At 31.6% G+C, this 13,991-nt stretch overlaps 1 protein-coding gene across 2 annotated transcripts in view; it reads left to right on the forward strand.

The window, feature by feature from the left end:
- Positions 1-13,481, forward strand: part of LOC134725504 (uncharacterized) — a 67,592-nt gene extending 54,111 nt beyond the window's left edge. For both annotated transcript variants that reach the window (XM_063589376.1, XM_063589374.1), the window contains exons 9-11: positions 4,968-5,085; positions 6,820-6,882; positions 9,048-13,481. In XM_063589376.1, the coding sequence (XP_063445446.1) occupies positions 4,968-5,085; positions 6,820-6,882; positions 9,048-9,226 (360 nt within the window). In that variant the 3' untranslated portion in view covers positions 9,227-13,481. The remainder of the gene's footprint in view (positions 1-4,967; positions 5,086-6,819; positions 6,883-9,047) is intronic.
- Positions 13,482-13,991: the final 510 nt, after the last annotated feature.

Below are 13,991 nucleotides of genomic sequence, written 5' to 3' on the forward strand. Positions count from 1 at the left end.
TCTAGCCACTAAAGGAAAGTAAATACGCTTGATGAACGCTACAACCCGAGGAAATATTTATGCAGCATAAAAAACATACAACATACGCCAACATACGTTCCTTGAATGCCGGATAAACGTTTAGCCTTATACGCTTCTAGTACACCCAATTCACGCTTAAAACATATTGGCAGCGTAAATGATTTTTAACCCGCCAGAGCTATACGCTGATGTGTGACGCCGGTATTAGTTGTACTTCCTCAATGCTTTTCAACTTTTGTTTTTGGCCTTTTAAACATTTTTTTTACCGTCACTGATGAGTTTTTCGTAGCCGAAACGCGTGTCTGGCGTAAATATAAGGCGCAAATATCAAATTTCATTCCTGTTATCTATGAGGAGTTTATTTCCGGTATGTATTTTTCTTTGTACCGAGTCATCATTCTCATACCAAGCTCTAAACCGTGGTTCTAAAGAAGAAATAGACATTAGTAAGTTTTTTTTATATTATTGTTGGGTGCTGATTTAATGGGTAACAACAAGAAAATTTTATATTCCTGTAAATCACAATAAATGCATAATATTAATTTTATTTTTCGAGTAATGATGTATTCCAATGATATCGTAAGTCATTTAGCCGACTCGCAGTCAGCAAACGTGCTTGTTTTTCTATCGAGTGACCTTCAATGTTGTGTAGAGAAAGATGGATGTTGAATGGTTTGTCTGTATTTGTTTGCATAATAAACATATTTCAGTTCATTTGATAAAAAAATCAAAACATTAAGAAGTTTATCTCTGATTTGTGTACTTGTTAACTATGTAAATGACAAATTGGTGCCATTCATATCAATGAAACAGAATCCACATGATATATGCGACCATTCTTTGATGAAATTAATATTACTCTGATTTTACACTTTTTAAAATCATTTTTATCAATTTTCAGATTCCATTGTCTAAACTTATGTTTCATTGTTCATGTGTTGTTTCCATTTATTCTAGCCACTAATATTGGGCCTATCTCTTGATTCAGATAACACCCCATATAACAATTAAAATTATACTTGTAATGTCATTCATAACTCTTAACAGACTAATTAACAGACCGAGTTTCATACATCCGACCCATTAACAGACCATATTTTTATTAAAAATTGATTCATGTCACCAAAATACAGTTTTTCGTGTAGATTTTTCACATATTGATGTTAATATGGTAAACAAACATAATGCCAGTCTTTTTTCGATGTTCAAAAGATTGCATGCAAGTAAACTCAACCAACTTGTCATTTTTGTGTACATTTTGTGTGTGTAAAATGTGTATAAATTTACTGATGAGTAACCCGCCTTTTCATTTTATAGATCGTTTATTGAAGCTAGAAAAAAAAAAATTACACCACTGGATTCAGTACTCCAAATCATTTTGTCAGACATGATTAGTTTTTATGATATAAATATAATTAAAAAGTTACACAATGAAACATGCAGACCTTGCACTGATTTTCACGATAACACCTGATTAACAGACTTTAGCCAACCCGATTAACAGACCCACTGCCGATATAGCCGCATACTCAATATAGATTAACCGACCTATCTCTCGGTTAGCCGAGTGTCGGCCGTGACACTAGAATATTTATATCGATTTAAAATAACAATCGGTTAAATGGCTAATCTGAACGCTTTTAATCTATCTTCAATCGCTTTCAACTAAAACACCGAAAGCGTTAGTTTAGTTTGAATCGATCTTACTGTAAATGTAAACGCAGAGATCGGTTTAAACTTGTATGATTGAGTCAAAAATAATGTATTTCCATGTGTAGCGGTAAAACTATATCATTGGTTTGTTGTTTAACCCATATTTTTCTGTTAATGCGGGGTTCACACATTGCCGATTATTGCTCCCGTTTGAGATCAGACAGCAATACGATATGAAAAGTGAAAAAGTCGGATTGGTATCCTCAATTATCTGGAATGTCCTATCATTGTCTGAACGCATTCGTTTTAGTTCGTAACAGATTCCTACGGATCGGGAAGGGTCCGAATAGTTCGGTAAAGCATCCCGAAAGTTAGGTGCGTCCCGTAACATTCGGGGGAACTCAGCCGATTTTGTCTAATCGGATTACAATCGTGGCTATGTCGTGACAGATTCTGCTGTATCGGATCGAATTCCGAACAATGTCTTGTGTATTCTGGACGGTGTCCTGTGGAACGGGAATGATCCGGAGTAATTTTTCATATCTGTTTTTCTGCCGATTGAGTCCAGATTGCATCCAGATCTTGTCGATTGCGAACCGTTTTTTGCCGAAACCGTTCCGAAACAGTCCCGTTATAAATACGAAATTCGTCAATCATACCCACGTCAGAGTCCCGACAACTACAGAATACAATACGACTGAGACCAGACAAAGCCGTTTGCAATGCGATAGAGCGGACCGTGATAGGATTACGTTCTGACAGTACCTGATCATCCCGAACATGACGACAGTTTTCGAACAAATAACTTCCGTCAGCGTCGGTTCACTGTCTGGTCACTGTCTGATCTCAGTCGGATTACATTCGGTAGAGTCGGGACGCAGTCGTGACAGACTCGGTCGAATTTTACCTGGCAAAAAATACAAATCGGATTAGAAGCGGATTCAGAACGGGATTATCGGGACTTATTCGCTTAGAAACGGTTGAATATCGGTGCTTCCCGAACACTATCTCATTGTTGTCGTGATCAAATAATTTTTTTTACAAATTTTAATTTAAGTTTGAATTTCCATACACGATTCACAGGATCTTGATCAGACTTTTAATAAATTTTAATCGGGAATGGTCCTGTCAAGAACGGTAGTAAAAATCGTGAATGTGTGACCCCAGCTTAAGGGGGCTCCTGGGTATAAATCTTTTTTTTTCTAATATAGGATTTCGCTATATTTTTTTTATAAATGAACTTTATCATATACTTAAAGAAAAATGAAATAAAAAAAAAATGGGGTTACCATTTATTTAAGCCCACAATCTGCCTCCGGAAAAAGCTTACATTTTTGTTAATGTCTTTTTTTCTGTTGAACTACTAATAGGAGAAATAGAGGTAATATCGAAATAAAAAAAAAACACCTAATTACAGAAATCGCTTTAATTTTAGAATTATTTAGTTTATGTACAGTTTATTTGAAAACAATAATAAAAGATAAAGGTAGCCGATGAGTTAAAAAAGATAATTCAAATTTAATGCCTAAAAATGGCATTTTTGCACCAAAGGGAGATAATTCGGAGCTTTTTCAATGATATAAACATTTGAAAAGTCATCTGGGGCCAAACCGAATGGATTTTTTTGGGTTGGTTTTTGTACCATATCAGAAAGTAATAACTAATAGTGTAATAAATAAAATTTCTAATGAAAAAAAAAGGGTTTTTTTTACTGAAAGTTTTGTACCCACGAGCCACCTTCAGAGAACTTTGTGTACATGTACTTGAAACAAACTTTGGTCGCCTTATCATAAATTTGCAAAAAATGTGTCTTCTTTTCTTTTGTTGAATTTTTCTTTTTACACTGAATTGCAGTCAAGTTAAGCGTTTGATAATGCATTGATGAAATTCTGACGTATCATAAACAAACAATGTGTAACGTCACATTTTATTGGTCTAAAGATTCAAATACAACAACAATCGTAGTGTGCACGTGAATTGACACAGGTGACCGACAATGGAATGTACTATGAGTCTATTTAACAACGAATGTAAAAACAGAAGAAATATGAATAGTGAACATGAAAGTTTATAACAGAATCCTATTTTCTATAAAAAAGAACAATAGAAAAAAGAAGATGTGGTATGATTGCCAATGAGACAACTATCCACAATCGACCAAAATGACACAAACATTAACAAATACCTTTAATATGTAATTTGGTAATTTTCATTTCAAGTACAACGTTTATTCATCGAGTCTATTTCATTCACATTTTCTAATTTGTTCTCATTGCAAACACATAATGGATAGAAAAGATGCACGAGGTTAGGGCTCGGTTAGGAAGATACCATTTAATTTCTAGGGGGAGGACTATATGGTCAAATTTGAACACAGACATGACAGCAGTGTTGAGTAAAAAAGAAAAGACAGGATGAACAACTTTAAAAAAAAAGGCAGGATGACAATCAATGTAAAAAAAAGTCAGGATAAAATAACAAATAAGACAACACCGGGCATAGATTTTAACCAAAAAAGATAGGACACAATGTTTCATCCGCAGTATTTCGATATGTTAAAACTTTGTTGCCACAGGTTTTTTTTCAAACTAAAGAAAACTGCAATAACACCAGTTTTCAAATTTTTACTTGTGATTCAAGAGAAGCAATAACTCATCCAATTTTATTAATTGTTGTCTAGTGTGAGTATAAGTGTATCAACACATGAACTTGATAAATTCATGCAATTAAATTGAGAATTAAAATGGGGAATGTATCAAAGATACAACAACCCAATAATGTTTACAGATTGCCGGATAGTCAGATCGATTGCATTTTTATTTGTAGTGTGAACGCAGGGGTTCAGATGAGACCGATTGAGATTATTATGACTAAAGATAATATGAATGCTAACTGGTTTTATTGAGATCGATTCTAATTCGATCGATTACAAATATTTTTTTTAATGTGAACGGGATCTTACAATAGGATAATTCTTTCCATCAACATATTAGATAGAAGTTAGAATTTTTTGTTTTGTGTCGCACCATTCTATGTTATTTTAACGTATTATGTTGTAAGATAAAAATTCAATAATTATATGCGTGAAGATAACCGGCTTTTACTCAAGTGTCATATCTTCAGAAGTTACTTTTGTATTTGACTTATTTTTATGTTACTTCAAATCAAAGAAATGCAGAAATGTTAATTAGTATAGCCATATACGATTAAAACTGTATTTGTAGTATATCAACTTATTTTAAAAAGCCTAAATGATTTGCTTTAGAATTACTTTTTTAATTTCTCTTTATTAGAAAAGACTGTGTAGTATATCCGAGAAATCAAATAGATTGGAAAACTGCAAAAATTCGAATAACCTTGAGTGTTTTCTTCGACTAAATAATCATGAAACGTATATCTGTAAATGGAAAGGTAAGTATGGTATACAACAACATTAATGCTGTATCCTTCTGACGTTTCGCTCTAGTTCAAGTTTCGTTTTGGCATTATTTCAAAATTATGATATACAAATAGAAAATATCAAGGAATTTAATTAATGTTATTGTCAAACTTTACTCTGTAAATTAAATGTGTATTAACACATTTTGTTACCAATCAAGTGTGTCTTTTTAGCTGAAATTTTGTAAAAACGGGTGAGGGATACAAGTCTTAGAGTGGATATTACCAGAATCATAAGTTCCATATCCCTATTTTCTTTTCATATTTCTTAGATATCTAATTTTCAATCATTTCTAACAAAGAAGTCGAAAAATATGCATTTTGTTCTTACAACCCAGAAAAATCGCAAATTGACAAAATTGACAACATGGTTTTGAAACAAAAAAGCGTAAAAATATGGTAAAACTTTCTCATATTAACACCTACCTACATTGATAGTTTATTCTATTTCAGTTTATTCAGATTGGTTCACTTCATCTTTATTACAAGTATAACAAAAGGTTTTATTGTGGAACTGTGATTTTTTTTCTTACGATTATACCTAAAACAAAATAGGTAAAAATTGATGAAAAATCAAAAAACATCAAAATTGGGTCCTTTCAATGTGCAGTAGCAAAAAAAGAAGTTCACCAACATATATGAATTTTTCTTCACCAATTATTTTTTTACAGTCATATAAACCTAAAATAAAAAATGTTTAATTCTAGAAATTTAAGGCTCCTAAGAAAAGTACTTACTTTTCAGGTTTAAGTGGAAATCTGAACGAAATCACACCTCTGTATTATTATGGAATCGGTTTTGTTTTTTGTTGAATGTTATAATTCTATTATGAATTACAAAATGCGTTGAACCACAAACGTCAAAGTTATTCAATCGTGTAGTGTAATTAACAATTTTTGGATTCTTATAAATTCTATATAGCTTTTGGACTATTTTAAATCTTGGTCTATTTCTGAAATTGATCCTCACATACTTTTGATTTTTTTTGCCTATGCGAAATTTTAGAATTGTTTGTATATACATTGACCGACAAATTTATGTGACGTTTAAAGTTTTCTGACGTCAGACGAGCGAATCAATAAATGTGTTTGTGGATAGATGTTGTTGTGTTCTGTTAAATTATTCCTTTTAAAATTGTTAAACGATTATGACTGCTGTATCTACATTTCGATTATTTTATTTATTATGTCTGTTTAGTTCCCGCATCAATGTAAATATAACTGAATTTGACGAGACTGTCATCAAAGTGAGAGGGTTAGTACTATAAAACCAGGTTTAATCCACCATTTTCTACATTTGAAAATACCTGTTAATTTTAATTTAATTTTGCCATGTGATTATGGACTTTCCGATTAAATTTTTCTCTGAGTTCAGTATTTTTGTGATTTTACTTAATTTTTATATGAACTTATAGTTGACTACATCTACCTCTTTTAGTCTCATGTTAATAGTTGTTTAGTTGGCAGTTATATCATATCTTCTTTTTTTTTGGTAATACCTAGTGTTTAATCAGTAAAGAAAGAGAGAATGAATTGTTACATATTTCAATCTACTAGAAAAAAACTTTAGAATGTGAATGCTAAAAACATATTCTTGATGTTTTGTAGGGCAATTGTTATGTCCATTAACAGGATTTCCAGGTGTTGCGTTGTAGATCACAAGTTACACTATGCTTAAATTAATTGTAATATTTTGTGTCTTTTCCAGAATTAATGAATGGTGATTATCCGAATTGTGCAGTGTCAGTTTCTGCAATGAACATGATGAAAGGTATAAGTGTACAAAATTTTCCAATTTACTCTTGTTTGATAAAACTGTTGTTTACCAACTAAATACATCCGGAGCGTATTATGACATGTTCATGTCATTTAAGAGCCTAAAATATCGATTAAGACTGCATCCGGCTTTAAAATTACTTTCAGCACCATATCCATTAATCTCGTGTCCATTTTAAGTACTCGTTAGAGAAAATATTCTATTTTAATTTGCCTATTTCCAAACTGTGTTTTCTCGGATATTTCAAGGCAAAAGCAATTTGATTACTACAAGAAACCTTTTACAAAGTTATCTAAATATGTACTAGGGAAAATATAAATGAAATGTTGATGCAATGGTTTATAGCACCCTATAATAACCACATTTTCATCTTGCTTCTTCAATTTCAATTCAGATGATGTTTTGTCTTTCAATGACCCGCATTTCAAAGAGTGCTTACATCTCATATATCACAAGGAACTGTGTTTTTTTCCTATCTTGTTCTATTCCTCGACATTGACACAGATGGATGACTGATGACAGGAATCTCTGAAAAACATTAACCTTCAATCTATCAACTTGAAATTTTACAGCATTTCCTTCCGCTCTGCACCGATGTTTTCATATCTCATACAATTCGTAATACTCGTGCATGTTTACATATTCCATAGCCGTCAACCAATTCGTGATTGCATCAATACATTTATGAAGCGATGATTTTAACTTCACAACTTGAAACTCTTGGTTAAAATAGCTTCCTTTTGAAAAGCTACTCTCTATCATGAAAGTCACCAAAAAAAAAATGCCATGAAATTATCGTAACTACTGGGAGACATATACTCTGTATGCATACGGTGCTTCAATGTTTCGACAAAGAAAAGGAAATTTCACAATTGGGAAGCTAACAGCTAAAGTCTCTTTTGTCCTAACATAAACTTTTAACCGACCCTAGTTGTCGATCTCCATTTCTAGCTATCAGTCAAGATATGGGGCAGACTAAAAGAGGGGCGATAGATACCAGAGGGACAGTCAAACCATAGATCGAAAATAAACTGATAAAGCCATGGCTAAAAAAGAAAAAGACAAACAGACAAATGATAGTACACCACAGAAAACTAAAGACTAAGCAACACGAATTCCACCAAAAACGGGCGATGATCTTAGGTGCTACGGAGGGGTAAGCAGATCCTGCTCCACATGTCACCCGTCGTGTTTGTCATGTTATTTCAATCTCGGTAATATTCTTATTTGGTAAACTGTATCTGGTCACCATCGCGAATTGGTTGACGATGTTTCTGTGTCTCCATTTACCACTGGCATTTGTTTGCAGTCACGGATCTGAAGAAACCAAAACTAGTCGTCTGATTTGTACCTTTATCGATTGTCTTATATCCAAATGTTACAGATGTACCAATTGTGGTTGGCTAGTTATGACAGTATAGGTAAAAGACGCTAACGCTGTCGACACACCTTCTCTCGTTCCTGTGATTAACTTCGTTTTTCTTAATCAATTCATGATGTTTGAACATTTTTAATTTACTGTTGCCCAAATTTAAACCTAGATCATCGAATTTTTACAGACACCAAGCACATCTATCAAAGTTCATGAAGTTGTCCTTCTACAATACGAAGATGTCCAAAGATTTTTTTCAATTTATTTTGTATTGTAAAAGCAGTGTGTGACAAATGCCCCTAGTCTAGTTTTAAATTCATATTTTTGGTACTTTATGTCGTATTCATTTTCACTTTTAAAGACGAAAAAGATGTACTTCCGCCTTTCACACAAGCATTTTTTTGGGGGGATTGGTTTCATAATATCGAGATTTATATATAATAATGCAAATTAAATATAATAATAGTTCACACATTTCATATATATATTCATCCGATATACGTTAAACAAAAAAACTTCATAGTGTGCATCCATCCATATCTATATATGTATACATATAATACGTTCTCATCTAAAATATTATATACAATATCAAAAAGATAAACTCGTTGCTGTATACTTTAGGGTGACTTGTAATTTAGAAGGCTGGATTGTGGCCAATGCTAGAATTGGTATTGGGCATAAATTCAGTATAAAGGACATTAATCCTATTCTATTCTATTTTATTAAGTTATACTCATATTTTTTCTTAATTTGTTGTACACTTATAATATTATTCATGTTTCAGGGGGAATGCCGAATTCAGAAGTAATGCAAAAATCAGAACCTCCTCAACTTACAACTTCAAAAAGTTTGTTATGGGCAATACTTTTACTTCTTGTTATGGCTGTTATATTGCTTGCAATTTGGGAATTTTATGGAAGATGTCAAACATTTATCAAGAAATGTCGCAAGAAAAAATCATAGCCTAATGCAAAGATGAACATTTACATCACATTTTACGTTTGCTCGTTTGAATAGACATTTGCTCATCTCTCATACACAAATTTATCATTGCAGTGAAATGTACATACATTTTTATATTTTTAAAAGTTACTGAAATGTTAATATATTTGGATTGAAACAAATGATGTAAATTTTGTTATGTGGATATAATTACAAAATACATTAATATGTAGACTCTATAGACGTCCACATCTGATACACAGTTTTTTTCCCTTTAACTCATACCTTGTACACAAATTTTCATCTTTTATTTGTTGGTTACATTATGATAACCATTATCTTTTCATTTGTGTGTATAATTTATTGATAATGAATTGATATCAATAAACAAGCTATTTTTTTAATCTAAACTTATGAACGACATATAGTGACATATATAAAGGTACAATACTACCAAATCATAATTCGTCACATGCGGTTGCATACTAAAAAGGGTCGGGAAAAATTTCCCCTTGAATATGACAGTTGTAGGAAATTCATCCTATTTTTCATTACAGTAAAAAGTTTCAAAGTCATAGATATACATCTTATGTGTTTCAAAGCACCATCATTTTTTTTTTATTTTGGGTTTCTATAGAATACTTTGGAAAGTCGAGGCTACATGACTGAAGCTTGTACGCCGGAAAAATAAGGCTAAACATTAGATTGGTTAACTTCCAGTGATGGTTAATTTTGTATATGCAATGAAACATTATGTGACTTTTTTTTGTTTATAGTATTGTACAGGATAAAACTTCACTCATGTCATGTATTTTTTATTTGAAATAAAGATAAATTCAGCAAATTTCTTTGAAAAGTACAAATTTAACAAAGACAAGTAGGAGAAAATCAATGGTTGTATAACCACCTAAAAATATATGTAAGACTCAAATATATGATGGGTTCCAAATCTTTGGCAGATTCCTAACCTATGGCAGATTCCTAACCTATGACAAATGTGACGTTTCAAACGTCAAACAACTCAAATCTATGGTAGATGTTTGTTTTCTCCCAAATCTATGGCAGATCTTTGACTTGCGTCACAATTGAATAACGCCCTATTTCATAGTCGCCCCCGCAAACGTTGGCGAAACCCGTAGAATTTAACACCATTCCAGATATAGGCATATATTAGGAATCTGTCATAGATTTGCAACCCACCATAGATTTGAGTCCTACATATATGTCCACTGTTACCTCTCACTTCTCTTTGCATAATAATTTTTTTGTAATTAGATGGTTACCGTGGTGTTGCCAAGTTCATTGTTATGTTATATTTAACAAATTGTAAAACGTCATAACATAATATAGCAAAGAAATCGTGAATTTGTAGTACGTGTATTATAATTATCGTAGTTTTGGGAATAGTAAGTTAAAGATATAACTGTTGCCCTAATGTCCTTCTGAAATAATGATTTAAGTATATTATATGTAATATACTATGTTTTAATTATAAATCTACGAAAACGCAAGTATTGGAACAAGTATAAATTCCTAATCAGTGAAAATTTAATTACCGTGTACCTTTATTTACCTCCCTTCAAACGAACGAAAAGCTGCCTTTAAATTTTTCGAAACACTAAGAATTTTGTAACAAAGGGAAAGATCACCGAAGTCCTTAGCTGTATTTGACAAAACCTTCTGGAATTTTAGGTCCTTACTGTCCGTCGACCTCCTTCTTTATTTGGTATATCTAACGGTTTTGATTAAATCACCACTAATGAGTCTTTCGTTGACAAAACGCTCGTGCAGGGGTTCAAAATTTAATATTGGTATCTATGATGTGTTAATCTAGGACTGTAAAAAGTTTTCAAACTAAGTTTACCGTTGCAATACTGGATCGGCTAGTATTTGTTTGTAATTTCTAATATAACGGTTTTAAAAATGTATCATCCAATGCTTTCAATAATTTCAGGGGAAAAACAAATTCTTTATTCTTGACATTAAGGGTAGTGAAAAAATATTCCTGCTTAAAACACTTCCAAAATTCCAAAACATTTTAAATTAAAATAATTTTACAATTATCATGTTTATAACTCTGGAATGACCACTGGCATGCATTTTATAATCTGATACATTTAGTAGTGCACGGTTGTTACATCTCTATCAAACGGGTACTAATTATTTAAACATATCGAATAAGCAGAATTGTGTAAAAAAAAACTCGAACATATGTACGTCAGCTCTGTCATTTCAAGTAACCAGGTTTGAATGATTGAATTTGTATGTTTTTGCTACAAGAAGTATATTTTTTTTAAAAGCTTCATATTTTCAGCTTAAAATTTTGTTTGAAATTAAAACAATATATGCAAAGGGTCGAAACTTCTTCTTTCATTTCTCACCTGATTTTTTTTCTGTTAAAGTAGTCGACTTCACACATTTTTGATATCCGCATCAGTTAGGGCAAGTTCAGAACGTTTAACATTAAAACTTTTTTTTAACGCAACATGGTTTAAAATGATTTTGTTCATTCGTATGTGATTATTATTCCCTTGGTACTGTTGATACGGTTGTCGCTCATAAATGTAGAACGATCCAATGCTTTTTTTTTTATATAAGCTATAAGAAATTATCGTTGGAAAGTAAAAATCTAAATTAAATGGTGAAGTCTTACTTATATCGACAATTAAAATAACAAATTGAAAAATAAGACTTTATTAATTAGATATAGGAAGATGTGGTGTGAGTGCCAATGAGACAACTCTCCATCCAAATAACAATTTAAGAATTAAACCATTTTAGGTTAAAGCACGGCCTTCAACACGGAGCCTTGGCTCACACCGAACAACAAGCTATAAAGGGCCCCAAAATTACTAGTTTAAAACCATTCAAACGGGAAAACCAACGGTCTAATCTATATAAACAAAACGAGAAACGAGAAACACGTATATTTTACATAAACAAACGACAACTACTGTACATCAGATTCCTGACTTAGGACAGGTGCAAACATTTGCAGCGGGATTAAACGTTTTAATGGATCCAAACCTTCTCCCTTTTTCTGAAACAATAGCATAACATCACAACAGAGAAAAACATACGATAAAATATCAATTGGCAGACTTAACTCAATCAAAAAACGTATGATTACACAATGAACGAATAAATTTGATCTGCGATATCTGAATACAAATGCACAGTTAATTAAATCTTAGAGACAAACATTCATGACCAAAAGGCTAACAAACAAATTCAAACACACTGAGAAATATTTAACCAATCAATGTTCACTTTAGAAAAAAAAAACGTTTTTTTATAATCTTGAAGTTTATACAAATGTTGTAAGAATAAGTGAAAAATTGAAGATATTACAAATAATCAAAGCTGGTGTACAGACAAGATCCATATAAATAAAAAATGCCAAAAAAGCATTATAAACAGTATCAACAGTTCGAATTAACAAGAAAATACGATTTGAGAGTACTCGCAGTTACTGACAGCTAGTTAAAAGCCAAAACCAATTAATAGTAAAAAAGCATGCATCAGAGACTAAAATCGACTAAAACACATCACAGGGATTTAGTATTTTAACGTCATTAATAGTCAAAGAAGACATGACTTGTGCAATGCCAAAAATAAATGTATCGACAGGTAGTAGTATAGTGAAGAGCGATTAAGCATATTTAAATCTTTTGTTTTATATATTGAGTTTTGTGTACTGTGGTTTGTATTTTTGTCCTTTTTCATTTTTTTTTATTACATTGTCTGTTTGTTTTAGCATTATTTTTTTAAATATCTTTCGGGATTTTTTGCCTCTCTAATGCGTAGTTAGAAAAGAGAAAAACTTTGTTGTTAGCAATAAATTTTCGAATGATACCGGTGAAAGTAAGTCATTAAAAAATCACCCATTATATCATTGTATTTTGCTATCATTATTATTTTGAAGTGAACTATAATATCCGTCCATATTGAATGGAACGCCAAATGTTGAAATGTATTTTTAATAAATTTGAAATGGTGAATGTCGTAAACAGAAAACGACTCGTATATAATTGAATTAGCGTTTCCATTAACAGTATTTTTCATGTTTTCCATCATAAAATTCATTTTGTTCTAAATTGAAAGAGTTGTGTTTGTCACATTTCTTACATGCGTTATTTTGCACATATGTTATATTATATGTGTTTTGTTAGTTGAAATCAAACATTTGAAGCACATTTGTTTTGTTAGAAATCCTTATAATTACACTGTAAATATAATGATTACATAATAATGCTCATTTTTTACCTGATATTTAGATACACTAATAAAACATATATCATAGCAGTATTTTGTTCATTATTCTAAACGATTAATACTATTTAAAGGACTATTTTGATACCACCTAGTTATTTTTCATTCCGTAAAACCCCATCATGCCTAGATATAAGTAAGTTTTGGAAGTGTCTTTATGTCATTCGATATATATTCGAAAGAAATTTATGTATTGATGAAAAATTATTAAACCAGGGTTTTTGATATCACAAACTAGTCAAACATTTAGTAAGTTTTATCATCGGTATAAGGACATCATTCGTAAATATAGCTCAACATGCAGACTTCTTATACGTTCAGGTATTTCACATCCAATTTTTTATGGAAATATTCTTTATAAAGCACAAAAATGTCGGTATTCACCTCAGAAACTATAAAACCTTTAAATATACTTATTTAGAAGGGATGTAGTTACGATACTGTTGTCAGGTCATTAAAGATTGCATATTTTGGCGTTAATATTGATTCACTTATAGGGTCTTTGCATCGGAAC

The sequence above is a fragment of the Mytilus trossulus genome, chromosome 7 (genome assembly GCF_036588685.1).
Source record: "Mytilus trossulus isolate FHL-02 chromosome 7, PNRI_Mtr1.1.1.hap1, whole genome shotgun sequence".
In the NCBI taxonomy this organism is placed as follows: Eukaryota; Metazoa; Mollusca; class Bivalvia; order Mytilida; family Mytilidae; genus Mytilus; species Mytilus trossulus.